The 14,974-nt window shown below is 42.0% G+C and overlaps 1 protein-coding gene across 1 annotated transcript in view; it reads left to right on the forward strand.

Annotated features, from left to right (window-relative positions):
* The window catches only part of LOC124606736 (fatty acyl-CoA hydrolase precursor, medium chain-like), an 86,868-nt gene that overhangs the window by 25,104 nt on the left and 46,790 nt on the right, over positions 1 to 14,974 (forward strand). The window contains exons 3-4 of the mRNA XM_047138768.1: positions 2,821 to 2,965; positions 9,543 to 9,728. Coding sequence (XP_046994724.1) covers positions 2,821 to 2,965; positions 9,543 to 9,728 — 331 coding nt within the window. The remainder of the gene's footprint in view (positions 1 to 2,820; positions 2,966 to 9,542; positions 9,729 to 14,974) is intronic.

Raw genomic sequence — 14,974 nt, forward strand, 5'->3', positions numbered from 1 at the left:
TTACCCTTTCAATACTGTCATATACTTTCTCTATCTCTTCATCTTCAGCCTGTGAATTCGGCTTGTATACCTGGACTAGCGTTGTCAGTAAGAACAAGTCTATCACTGAACTGTTCACAGTAACACACTCTCTTCATTACTCTCCTGTTGATAACGAATCCTACTCCCGTTATATCATTTTCTGCTACTGTTGATACACCCTACACTCATCCGACCAGATATCCTTGCCTTGTTTCCATTTCACTTCACTGACCCCTACTATATCTAGAGAGAGCCTTTGCATTTCACTTTTCAGATTTTTGTAGCTTTCCTACCACGTTCAAGCTTCTGACATTCCACGCTCCGACTCGCCAAACGTTATTTCATTGGTTATTCAATCTTTTTCTCATGGTCAGCTTTCTCTTGGCAGATCCGAATGGGGTACTACTCCATAATCTTTTGCCAATAGAGAGATGATCATAACACTTCTTCAGTTACAGGCCACATGTTCTGTGGACACTCGTTACGTGTCTTTAATGAAGTGGTTTCCATTGCCTTCCACATCCTCATGACGGTGATCATTGATGATTATACCACCCTTAGGGGTAATTTCCCACACCAAGGACAAGATAGTGCCCTGAACCTTGAAAGGTGGCTTCACTGAGTCACAGCGCCAGAGATCGCGCCAGAGATTATTATTCCGCCGCCTCCACTGAGCAGTAGTAGTTCAGAGGATGTCGAGGGCTGTTGTTGTTCTGTTGGGCGAGAGAGTAGACGCTGTTCGGTTGGTGTAATGTATAGATGGAAGAAGTTGCAATTGTCGGAATATATTTGAGAAAGGAGATGGGCTTTTGATTTATGATGCTGGTGTAATGGAATATTTTCGTCAGTATATAATGAGGTAAAAATGTATTACAGTTTTCTTTAATAACAATCCCTCTTGCTCACAGGTACAGCCAACAAAGCATCTGGCTCGTGTTCATTTATTAGACTTGTAATTCTGGTTTCTATGTGCAATTATAGTATTTCTGGTTATTCAATTAGTTCATTGTAAATGGTGTTTAAAATATTTTGTCGTATTGAGAAAGAACCGAGCCAGACACATGTACGTTGAGTCACACTACGACACACAGAACAGTTGCATTTGTGCTTTGTTGTTTCGTAGCTTTTATAGTTGCAGGGGACTTAATTAATCAATTGTGTTAATGGAAATTCCTTGTCATTCTCTATTTTTATTTTATGCACTCAGATTGCGTGCTAATACTAGTCAGGGCCAACCGCTTACGAGACTTCGTAACTGGTCACACAGCTACTAAAATTATTGCATTTATTCATTAATATTAGTCCTTTCTTTTTAATTACGACCCCATGCAACCTCTGTCCGATCCTCCGCTCTCTTTGACGAGGCTTTTGGCAGAATGAGAGTGACTTCTGCTGCCGGAAGTCTTCGGGCATATATGCTGATTGTTGATAAAAATTTAACTGGTGGCGGGTTTCGAACCCGGGATTGAAGACGTTTTGATTACTAGTCATAGACCCTACCACATTTTTTTCTTCTTTAGTTCATTATTATTCTATGAATATGTTGGGGGCGGATGTCCCATGACACCAGTTCAATTTCATCATTGATCCATTCACTCAGTCTTTTATTACAGAGAGCAGGCAGCCCTCTGACCGAACATGCTAAGCTACCGTGCCGGCTAACCCCTAGACCATCGGTGCGTCGAACATATTGTTTCTATTTTGTATACATCATCCTTTCTGGCGGGACCCATGATATTTCTCGGAATCTTTGTATGCATCTGATTTCCTGATTTATTCCTTTCTGACCACGTTCAGACGTTCTGGGGCATACACTACTGAAAGTCTCACTACGGTCATGTAATGTTGCAGTTTTAATTTGAGGGAAAGGGATTTAGATCTGTAAACTTTCTTATAGAGATGGTAAGCTCTCTCCAGTTTAGCGTACCTATTGCTCAATGCCAAATCCTCACGGAATTTCGGGATTATCCATTCTCCAAGGTATATGAAGGAGTTGTTATTCTGTATTAATGTGTAACCCAATGGGGTCGTGTTCGGAGCATCTCTGATCATTGCTATTAACTCAGTCATTTTGACGGCAATTTTTGACTCAGTTTCAGCTTCTGTACTGTTGAGGGAGGTAAGTAACATCTGCTACACTGAATGCTAAAAGTGTCATGTCATCTGTGAAGACTAGACAATTAGCTACTAACTCGTCCTCTTTGCAGCCAGTTTTCATTCTAGAATTTTCGTTCATTCACGAATAATTTTCTCCAGCAGGCAGTTGAAGAGTGATAGATCGTCTCCTGGTCAAAAAACATTTCTGAACTCGTTTCGTGTTAGTTTTCCTCTGAATTTTTCATTTGACGTCGTATGGGTAAGCGTTCCTTTTACACGGTTCAAGAAGTTGTTGTCTACCTTGGTTAGTGTCAGGAAGAGGAGATGTCTATCTACCGAGTCGTGCTTCTTTTGGGAGTCAACGAATTGCAAGAGTATATACATATTACTGATGTTCTGAAAACTAATTTTACTATCATTAATCTTCTTGTTGTTATGGTGAAAGTACGTGTTTAGAGCTGGCTACAAAATATTCGAAGTTCGGCTCTTTGCTGTTAAGTAGCCACAGGTTTCAATACGACGACTCGGTAGTGAGTAGTAGATTTTACCACCTCCTTAAAAGTGCGTGTGTGGTCTGGGCTTCCTGCATGTACTATCTTATATGCTCATTAAATACCATACGGTGACCACTAAACAGTTTATATCACTGGTAAATGTGTAGCTACAACGAGGCAGGGCGTTATGTTCCCTCTCTTCTTTCAGATAAGACCTAGTGAACTGTTTCCTGTCATGGTCTGGATTCATGGCGGCGGTTTCGTGGGAGGTGCAGCCACATTTTACGAATACGGATATCTCTTGGACCACGACATTGTTCTTGTTGCTATCAACTATCGGATTGGCTCTCTTGGTAAGTATCTCCTATTTGAGGTCGACTTAGGAAAACTGTAGATAATTATTGATTCTCAACCTGACAGAACTGTGCAGCACAATGGTGAAAATATGTCATCTACACTAATAACGCAAAACTCAAAATTACACTAGGAACAGTTAGCGTCGTTTGGATCAACGCTGGTTTTCTGAAGCAGGGTTGATTTTTCCTGCGACTGCAGTAGTTCTGTTTCTGCTATGCCATCTGTGACGTATGTGCCTTGACTTTCAGACTTTATCGTTTGGGCGTGTTCTCGGTCCGTTCAAAAATAAATGGTCGTCAATTTCTACTGAGAAGGCAGTCACCATCTAAATGTTCAACTGTGTGTGAATTCCTAAGGGAGCAAACTGGTGAGGTCATCCCTAGACTTACACACTACTTAAACTAACTTATGCTAAGAACAACACACACACCCATGCCCGAGGGAGGACTCGAACCTCCGGCGGAAGGGGCCACCCAATCCGTGACATGGCGCCTCAAACTGCGCGGCCACTCCGCGCGGCGCAGTCACTATCTCTCCTCGACAATGGCGAGTAAGCGTTCTGTGGAAATATAGAAAGAAGAAAAGATGATCTCGCAATTGCAGTTTGAAAAAATGATGGGACCTACTGAAGAGAGGGTTGCACAGAAGATAGATTGACAGCTGTAGCAGTAATTCTGGGGACTGCTTTGACTGATGTACGCGCGTGGTCGTTAGATGTGACGTTATACATTGACGAAAAAATCGTAACACCAAGAAGGAAATGTGTGACATAAACTAAAGTTGACAGGCGTTTTTCTACATCTGAAAAATGTATTTTCAAATTTCGAGCCAGTCACGTACGAATGGCAGTAGCAGCGCCACGATGAGAATGCAGATCAGGTTTACTTTAAGTACACCGTATCATGAGCGTTAGTTACCTTTGAGATTGGACGTGGTGAGTTGATGTTAGTCCACAATGCGTTTAAGGCGACAAAGACGCCATTATCAACACTCACTGAGATTGAACGAGGTCACTTAAAAGGGCTACAAGAAGCTGAATGTTCCTTCTGCGGTACTGCAGAAAGACTAGGCAGGAATGTAGCCGCTGTACATGTTTGCTGGCAGCGGTGGTCACGAGAACGTACAGTCGCAAGAAGACTGGTCTCCGGACGGTCATGGGGCACTACTGAGAGGGAAGACTCTGGCGCATCATATTACATCTGCATCAGATCAGCAATTTGAGCAGCAGTTGGCTTCACAGTGACACAATAAACTGTTGCAAATCGTTATTTCAAGGACAGCTCCGAACGAAACGCCCTGTAGCGTGCATTCCACTGACCCCAAACCACCTCCATTTGTGACTTCAGTGGTGTCAAGCGAGGGCTTATTGGAGGGTAGTGTGGAGGTCTATTGTGTTTTCCGATAAAAGCTGGTTCTGCCTCGGTACCAGTAATGGCTGCCTGTTGGTCAGAAGGAGGCCAGTTAAGGGCCTGCAACCAACCTATCAGTGGCCTAGACGCACTAGGCCTACATTTGGAGTCATGGTCTGGGGCGCGATTTCGTATGACAGCAAGAGCACTCTCGCAACCTAACTGCAAATTTGTACCGCAATCGGGTGATTCGACTAGTTGTGCTGCCATTCATGAACAGCATTGGTTCAAATGGCTCTGAGCACCATGGGACATAACTTCTAAGGTCATCAGTCCCCTAGAACTTAGAACTACTTAAACCTAACTAACCTAAGGACATCACACACACCCATGCCCGAGGCAGGATTCTAACCTGCGACCGTAGCGGTCGCGCGGTTCCTGACTGTGGCACCTAGAACCCCTAGGCCACCTGGGCCGGCCATGAACAGCATTCTAGGATTGTTTTCCAACAGGATAACGGTCGCCCACATACCGCTGTTGTAAGCTGACATTCTTTACAGAGTCTCGACATGCTGTCTTGGCCTTCTCGACCACCAGATCTGTCTCCATTTGAGCACATATGGGGCATCATTTGATGACAACCCCAGTGTTAACGTCCCTGTATTGACTGACCAAGGGCAACATGTATGGTATTCCATCCCACAAACTGACATCTGGCACCTGTACAACATATGCATGCACATTTTCATGCTTGCATTCAACATTCTGGCGGTTACGTTGGTTATTAATGTACAAGCACTTCACATTTGCAATGGCTTATCTCGCATTTGCGTTAATCTGTGCTCTTGTAATGTTAATCCCTTAAATATGTTAGCTAGACAAACGTATTCCCGAAATTTCATTACTTCATATTAATTATTTTGTGGTATTGCGATTTTTTTTGTTAGTGTATATTTCATGGACTTTGAAAAAATATTTCACAGGATAAAAAGGGTAAAAAAAGAAAAAATGTCCAAATTTAGTCTCCAGATCTCTTTCCGTTATTTCCACATGACCAGCTTCGGACCAGCTACCCATCTTCAGATGATTTAAAATGGCTCTGAGCACTATGGGACTCAACTGCTGTGGTTATCAGTCCCCTAGAACTTAGAACTACTTAAACCTAACTAACCTAAGGACATCACACACATCCATGCCCGAGGCAGGATTCGAACCTGCGACCGTAGCAGTCGCACGGTTCCGGACTGCGCGCCTAGAACCGCGAGACCACCGCGGCCGGCCTTCAGATGATTTGTTACAACTATAGAGTAACCTGTCGAATGTGTAACTGAAATTTCCCTGAGTTATGCCAATGAACTTTCAGTTCCACATTAACAAATTATCTGAAGATGGGTAGCTGGCTCGAAACTGGTCACATAGAAATGAAAGAAAGCAATCTGGAGACTGAATTTGGACTCTTTTTTTTTTTAAGTAATGATGTCTGTAGCTCTCTGAAGACGAATACGTCTAGTTTTGAAAAGAAAGGTAAAGTTTAGCCAGATAATTTTTCCAGTATCCGTATTTGACTATGTACACTCTGTACCAGGCGACGTCAACTGACTCGTTATTTGCTATCTTCAGATCGTCATCAGCGTGAGGTTATCAAATTTTTGTAGACATCAACACATGTTGTTGGATGTTTTGTGGTACATACAGATTGTACGGTAAATGGCAGTGCAATTAAATGTTGTAAGATCGAGAAATGCGTAGCGGGCTTTTGGGTGCGCCTACATTGGCCAAGGGGAAAACCGCACACCATGCGAGAGTTGTAGGTAGTCGACGCAGCCGATTAGAAGGCGAGGGAAATGAAAGTGGGAAGGAACTGTATTGCTGTTTATACATGTTTTACTATTTGGTTTGTATTTAGTGTTAAGGAACGAGTACAAAGAATCAGGATACAAAATACGACTACTCTATTATGTCTCAGTTAATCCAAACGAATACACTACAACTGCACATGTCCTAACTTACATAGAAACTCATGGCTGGAAGCTGCAGCGGAGTTTCATAAAGTACTGTTCGAAATGACGGCCGCAGTGTGTGTGGCAAAGTTCAACTCTTCGCAGAAGCGATTGCTGAATACGATCCATCATGTTTGCATTTCTTCACATAGTATCACTGGCTTATTGTATTTTACGTCGAAGTTTGTTGACGTCACCAATCCCTCCTTCACAAATCACAAGATTTCAGATGGCACCACAAAAAGAAATCCAATGGATTAAGGTTTGACGATCTAGCTGGCCGTGCTATAAGGCCTCCACTACCAATCCGTCAGGAATGGAAGGAACTGTCCAGGTGGCGTCGCACTGTGCCGTTGAACTGAGCGGGGGTTTCATCATACTAGAAGCCAAACTAGCGTGTTCCAACAATTCCGTAGCATCCAGATAACGCCCATATCACTCTCCTGTCAGCGTTGGTGGTAGCACATGTGGCCCTACGAGATGCCGATAGATACTACCACAACAGATTTTGAGGCAGCATCGTTATTGATACCCTCTTACCACAGTGCTGTCGCGGTTTTCTCCTGCTCACTTGTGCCAGTTATGTGAATTGTCTATACTCTCCTTCGTGAAATAGACTTCGTCGTTGAACAGTTTTGTTCGTAGCAAAATACTGGTCGTGCCTCTGACGACTCAGGATGCGTCGGCGTTGTGGCCGAGCGGTTCTAGGCGTTTCAGTCCGGAACTGCGCTGCTGCTACGGTCGCAGGTTCGGATCCTGTCTCGGGCATGGATGTGTGTGACGCACTTAGGTTAGTTAGGTTTAAGTAGTTTCTAAGTCTAGGGGACTGATGACCTCAGATGTTAAGTCCCATAGTGCTTAGAGCCACTTGAACCATCTGAGGCCTCTGCGACAGTGCTTGTTCCTTCCACAACCGAAAGGTATGGTAATGATTTCCGTGCAGTACTCGCATAACTGTAGATTGCTACATTCCGATCGCAGTGGCGAGAGACCTGGTGCTTATTCTTCGGTCCTCTGCAACAGTTTGTAACAAATTCTCTCCGTCAGCCGCACTGTATGTCACGGTCGGCGACGTCCACTGCATCCTGGTACACATGCACGATAGTCCATCAAGTGCCTATCCACAGAGTAAATTTGATTTTTGCGGATGGGAGACGACGGTTAGGAAACCTGTCGTGATACAGTTGTCTTGCAACGCCAGATCTTCCATCTGCAAACCCATAGGTGAGGTGGATGTCGGCATATTCCTCGTTTTTGAAAGTTGCCATAGCAGTAACACTGCACTACACTCATTAACAGCTATCGGCGCGGCGAGTATCGGCTAGAGCGAACAGCGCAGTGATGTTGTAAACACATCATGCGCGCCGCCTTTTACCTTCCGCCAATGACCACTCTTTCCGTTTACTGGACCAACATTCCAAGACATGAGACTGGACAATCCGTCACAGCTGACAACATGTAGTTCATAACCTCTGATACAATTGCACAAACACTGCGATGGAATTTGTTCATTCTTGTATCTTTCAAACGCTGGCGGATATAAATCAACTCACTCGATGCATCTGTGGGTGGATGCTATGCAGGGTCTGTCGAATTAGCGTTAAATGGTTAACTGTTTATTTCATTCTATGTACACAATACATCAAGAAGAACAAAATTAAAATGTGAAATGCAAATTTGTGCCGGACCAGGACTCGAACTCGGATTTCGCGTTTATTGCGAGCGGTCCCCATACCATTTTACTGTCTCAGCACGACTCACGGCGAGATCCAAATTTCTACGTATCATCAACCATCTGTTTATATCCTGTATTCGTCCATCCATTATGTACATTCCGTACAGGAGAAACATTTTACTTGGAAGTCGCTTGCCCATTGTCCGCCGATAAATACGATATTGCAGTGCCTGTGTTATTCCGAATTATGATGTGAAGTTCCTTCGGGTATGCGTGCAGGCGACAGGCACTGCGGCGACTACGGCTGTCATGAAATACATGAAATGTTTGAGCCTGCCGGCGAATCGTGTTCGGATAGCCAAATGGTAAGGCGATCGCTCGCGACAAGCGGGAAATCCAGGTCCATGTCGGGTCCGGCGCAAATTTTTACTGTCGTCATTCCATTATACAGCTAACGGTAATCCATATTCGCAGCTGCGAAGACATTTGTTGTATTTTATGATGGCTGTAATCGCTGTAGCGTCTGTTCATTCAGACATGAATGCATGTTCGAAGGAACTTTACACCGTAATTCGGAATAACACACGCACTGCAATATCGTAAATTAACAACGGTCCATTACTTGTTGCACATAGCAGCATGCGATCCTCAGAATATTTTTCCTCATTTGCAACTCACCAAGTATGTACATATTTCTCAGGTTTTGTTCGATGTATTGTGTACAGTACATAGCACAGCACGAGTTTCTAATACTCCAACATTTAAACAGCATCAAAAGGCGGAGGTAACACAAGATATTAGACAAAGTTTTCTAGTGCTATTACATGCTGAATATCAATGAGTATGATGCCATTGTTCTTAGTTCGTATAATAATTCTGAGTATTTAACACAAAATAAATTAGTATTATCATTCAAAAATTTAAGGATTTGATACGTCAGTTGTTTGTACGCTGAAACATAGTGTTTAATCAGACTAAGAACAGCCGACCAGTTGCAAAGGATAAAGTAATCTTTACCTAGGTTTCAATAGATATAAATCTATCTTCTTCAGAAGACGGCAGTATTATAACATGAAGTGATATGTCCTTATCGTTTAGGCAAACATCCGCATAGTTACATTAATCATATAAAATATAGCCCTGAAAACAGGGTTTGTCAAACAAATAAAATAGGTACATAGAAGTATGTACCTATTTTATTTGTTTGACAAACCCTGTTTTCAGGGCTATATTTTATATGATTAATGTAACTATGCGGATGTTTGCCTAAACGATAAGGACATATCACTTCATGTTATAATACTGCCGTCTTCTGAAGAAGATAGATTTATATCTATTGAAACCTAGGTAAAGATTACTTTATCCTTTGCAACTGGTCGGCTGTTCTTAGTCTGATTTACGTGGAACCGTTGCTGTAGCGCAGCTATGTTTAAAGTACTGATAGTGTTTAATGGTTTTGATTTTATATGCCATTTTTTTCATGTAATTATTTATTCGTTGTGCTACAACGATTCTGTCAATGAAATACTATTTTATTTTGTTGTTGAAGGTTTCTTAAGTACAGGAGATGAGATTTCTCCTGGGAATTATGGTCTTAAGGACCAGGTGTTGGCTCTGAGATGGGTTCAGGAGAATATTGAGGCGTTTGGCGGGGACCCTGGCAGCGTCACGATCTTTGGGGAGAGCGCCGGGGGTGCCAGCACCCACTACCTCATGCTGTCTCCTCTAGCCAGAGGTAAGCACTAGGAAAACGGTGCATATTCTCGCTTTTATAAAGCGACATGGAAATCGTCTGTTAATCACTGCTGTTACAAACTTCAACGCAAATAATTTTTAATGTTACACGCAGTGTAACCTAACAAAGTTCAGTCATTCGTATTTGTCGTTGTTTAAGTATCCTGAGTGACTCACCTGCGTTGTCAGTTACGAGACACCATACAGTTAAGACGCAATCACAAACAACACAGCACGGTATAGGTCATCTTGCCAAAACCTTCTTCACTGGTTTTTATAAGTGTATTCGTAATACGATTTTTATTCATGAAGCAACCTTACATCATAACATAGTAGACTGCAGAACTCCAGCCTGCTAATGAAATATAGTACCTCATCAGGAAGGGTAGAAACTGATCGCTGCGGTAGAAAATAACACTTTGTCGTTACCCAAATATGGATATACGAGGCTTGATAAATAAATAACGGAACTTTCTCTAATAATATTTTTATTCAAATTATCGATGTTTAGCCCGTGTTTCCTCTAGTCAAACACTTGACCCAGCGGTGTTTCCACTTCGGCAGCCAATCCAGGAAAGTTTGATCTGAAATTTACTTCCATGTCCTTCCTTACATCATCAATGATGTTCAAATGGAACCTCCCGATACTAATTTAAAGTTTTGAAACAAGGTAAGCCCACAATTAGTGAGGTCTGAGTAGTAGGGTGCAAAAGACAAAAATTTGATTTTTGGCTGAAAACTCATGAACTGACAGGACCTGGGGAAGACGCTTTATCGTGGCAAAGAAACCATGAGCTGTCTTGCCACAGCATCAATTTTTATGAATTTTAAAAGCTCATAGCAATGGCGATAGCTTTAAATGTTCAATTCCAGGACATCGAAAAAAAGGGGATCATCGCTTTGACACTGTACTGGGGCGTTAACACTTTTTTAGTTTGTGGAGATGCAATGCTGATCCATCGTGATGACAAGACGTTTGTGTAATGGTAAATGTAGCACCTGTCTCCTATGATGATAATTCTTTGCATGAATGTCTCGGCACCGTCAGTTTGTTCAAGGAATTTCCTGAAAATGTTCGATTGATGGCCTCTATACTCCTCGGTCTTTAATGTAACTAGTTCGATTTTTCGATAACAGTCTCATGGCACGATCAGTTGAGTACCATCCAGAATACTGTTTTTGAGCGTGGTCATCACCTGTTAAGATCGAATGGTTGAGGATCATCTTCAGCCGATTGACGAATATGGAGAACCATTCACAACATTACGATTTGCGTAGATCATCATCTCCGTAAGTTTGCCTCAAAACTTCAGACATTTCTGTGAATGTTTTTTCCACTTTCAAACAAAATTTTACCTTCCATCTTTCCTCCCGATTTGAAAAATCGCCACGGACATTGTACCACCTTCACTCAATTAACGATAGCTCAGAAACTTAACGACGTAACAAAGTAATTACTCGGGAGGTTACAACATACGCGACGCCATCAGTGGCACTACGTTATCAGGTAAAAGAGTTTTCTTAACAGAATTGTTCAAAACATGATAATACGACGTCACAAAAGTGCTTCACTGCGGCTGCCTGTTGGCCTTTACGCAGTGCATCGGAGATCACTGGCCGACTCAGCGTTCGCTTGAGCTTAAACGATAATCGGTGAATGTACAGAATCCTCTCTGATGGACGGCTATTGGGAGCGAGCCTCAGCAAATTTCGGAAACGCCAGAGTACCAGTTTGATGATTTTGTATACTTACAAGGGAAACTTCCCATCGCGCACCCTCTCTGATTTAGTGGTAAGGTGGCCCAGTGCATAGCCCGTGGAAAACTGATCACAGATCAACCATGAAAACAGGAAGAACTGTGAAAAAAAACCAAAATAGAAACAGTGAAAGGTCCAAGCTGAATAAGTGCAATTTTAAGCAGCATTAAATAGCAGAGGCGTCGTAGTCAAGTGGCTACGATGATGGACTGTAAACGGGACGAGCGCTATTCGAAGCTCTCCCACGCCATTTCTTTTTATCTACTTTTCTTTTCATAATATTGTGAGCTGTCCGTCCGGTTATTGAAATGATTGTTCTCTTTCTGCAGTCTTGGTGGTTGTAATACTGTACATTCGTTATAGAATATGAGTCATGTGGTAAGAACGTGTTACCGTCGCAAGTAAATGTGATGATTAGTGAGAGTAGGTGAGATACCACATAGACGTCTCACAGAAATGAAAACAACAAATAAACGGGTGTGAACTGTGTTACAACAAAGGAATTCAAGAGTCAAAACTTCCAAAACGGAAAGCATCTTCAAAAACGTTAAAAACATATGTTTTGTCAGAGGACAGAGAAACTGTGTGACTGTGAAACTGTTGCGCTCATTTTCTGCAGCTTATATGACAAACTATTACGTTCATCAATTTTCTTGGGAGTGATCACATTCACTTTCATACGAAAGGGCAAGGAGGCATATCTCACTTCTCAGTCGTAGAAATCAGGTGCGTCGATAAGAGATTCCTATCATATGACACATGTACTGTCGCTAATGCCGCATATGACACACCAGACATGTTTTCCAGTGGACCATTCGCTTGACTTGTCGCCTTGTCATCAAGCCTTTACTGTTCTCGTTCGAAAGCCACTTCCTTTCGGTTGCTAATAAAATAGTTGTGCAGAATCAACCATCATTATAGGTTCCTTCCTTACACCTCACTGTTGCAAAAGGCTGTTTCATCACGACAGAAAAAAATTTGAGTATAGCGAACAGCGTGCGGAAGAGGGGGGGAGGGGGGGGGGGGGTGGGAATGGTAGGATGGAGGTTTGAACACGGCTCGCCAGGCCAACACCGTAACCACTTAACCACGACGCCGTTGCTCTGTCAGACTGCTGTATATTGCACTTCTTCTCCTTGGAGTATTCACTGATTCTATTTTCCTTTTTTTTTCCTTAGGTTCATGCTTCATGCTTGACCTGAATTCAGTTTTTGACTGGCTATCCACTTGGCCCTCTTACCACTAAATCTGGATGGGGTGCGATGGGGAGTTCCCATCGCTAGTAATTGTAAGTTAAGAAGTTTCTACTTATTACATTTCCGATCTGGAAATGTTAAGTGTTGCCTGTAACTAAGAAACAACCGCAACCGCGTGACAGTAGCATCGCGATTTATGCCAGACTGTAGACGATCGGCGACTAGTGCAGAATTTCCAAATTTTGAATAATACTCAGACTCTGATCAGGTTGCAGTAATGCAGAAGATAGAAGAAAATTCCAAAAGAGAGAAGCACGTTTCCTTGTAATTTCGTTTAGTAAGAGCGAGGAAGTTTATTATTAAAATTCCCAAGACGATTCAAGGAACACGTTACTTCCTCCCACACAGATCTCTGCGTATGACCGTCGTCTTCCACATCAATACTCCGAAAGGCATGCCGTGATTGATGTTGGAGGAATCTTTGCCTATCGCTGTCACTTTTCCTCTTTCCTGGTGCAGTCGCTAATGTTGCACAGGAAAAGATAGTTGCTAAGCCTCCATGTGCTCTCCAATCTCACTAATTTTACTTTCGTGGTCTTCTCGTGAGATGTACGTAGGGGAAGTAATATATTGGCTGACATTTTTATGGACGTAATCTCTCTCGGAATTAAATCAGTAAACCACTCCGTGGTTCACAATGCCTCTCTTGTAGCGTTTACCACTCTAAATTGATTGCATGTCCGTGACATTTTCGTGCATACTAAGCGAACTTGTGTTGGAATGCGCTATTCGTTTCTTATCTGCTCTATTTCCTACATCGTGTATCCTCTCTAGAAGAGGTCTCTCACACTGACAAGCAAACCGAAGTATTGATCGAAGGAGAGTTTCGTAAGCTATCTTCTGTATGGAAGAACAACACTTTCTGAGGATTACTGTAAAGAATCCCAGTCTCTCAATTGCCTTTTCTACGAGTAAATGTATGTGTTCTTTCCACTTTAAATCACTCCGTAGTAAACTGTATTCCAACTATTATTAATTTTATTACACACCTATGATACTGAGCTTTGATGACTTTAGTCCAATTTTAACCTTTATTTTACTAATGAAGTAACGTTTTCCGTTAGAAGTGACTGAGCAGTTGCCAGCATGAAACTGAGGCCGCTGCGTTGAATCTGAAATACATTGGGAACAGTGGGTTATTATTCGTCACTTCGAGCGGAGGTGATTCTGCCTGTGTACTAGGATGGTTCACTGAGTGAAGCTTGAAAGGGTAGCTGTCGTAGTGTTGTACTTAGTATGGGAATTAAAGTTAAAGAAATATTTACCCAACTGGGCGTTGACCGTAGTGCACATTCGTACTACCCAATCATTCTGCATGCATATCCACTTCTCAAAAATGTCGAGTGTAGTACATGAAAGATAAAGATAGCGTAAGTTAAAGAAAATGCGATAAATGTACCTCATACAATATGTAGATACATTCTATTTATAATCACATAAATGTTCCCTAAGAACTGGTACAATAATTAATAGTTATTACACTCTTCAAAAGGAGGACGTATGTCTTCGTTATTTGAGAAAATTTTGTATAATCGTCTCCACCACAATCAATAACTATGGCGACACAAATGACTTCAGATTTACTCACATTCGCTACTCTCACAAAATGTTTTCAGTAAATCGGTTCCTCTCTTTTCTACAAGTTGATGAAAACAAATAACAATACATCTCCATTTTCAGTACAGCGCAAAGCGCTCATGATTCGTTCGTATATGATCGCTGGCGCAGTGCTCGTGCGCTGTGTAAATTTTTCATTATTTAATACTGTTTCTAGTCTCTTGCAACAGCACAGTCTAAGTTTGTCCTTTAATTTAACTTTACACTAACAGAAGCAAAAGCGGATAGCAAGGAAAAGGGGATAGCACATTAGGTATATTGACTGTATTTAATGGATGTCACTTCTATGAGTGATTTAAAAAAATCGTGTAATCGTATGAGAAGTGTCTGAGAGGTTCTGTGACAAACCTGAACATGTCTCTGAGTCACTGGTCTCTTTATAAATTCCCTAACCACACCAATCACGTTTCCCTTGAATAGCATTGCATGCTTCAACGACTTTATATTTTCCCTAAATGATGTTGTATGTGAGACGGAGAGCCAGAATTTTGAATTATTGTATTTTTTTATGTTCAGTATTAAATTCTGAACAATTTGTAAAACAAAAGAATAGATTTCTGTCAGTAAATTTGCTTGCGTTGTGACAGGTTCAATATTCGTGATGGAAAATACGTAT

Source organism: Schistocerca americana, chromosome 3 (genome assembly GCF_021461395.2).
Source record: "Schistocerca americana isolate TAMUIC-IGC-003095 chromosome 3, iqSchAmer2.1, whole genome shotgun sequence".
NCBI classification, from domain to species: domain Eukaryota; kingdom Metazoa; phylum Arthropoda; class Insecta; order Orthoptera; family Acrididae; genus Schistocerca; species Schistocerca americana.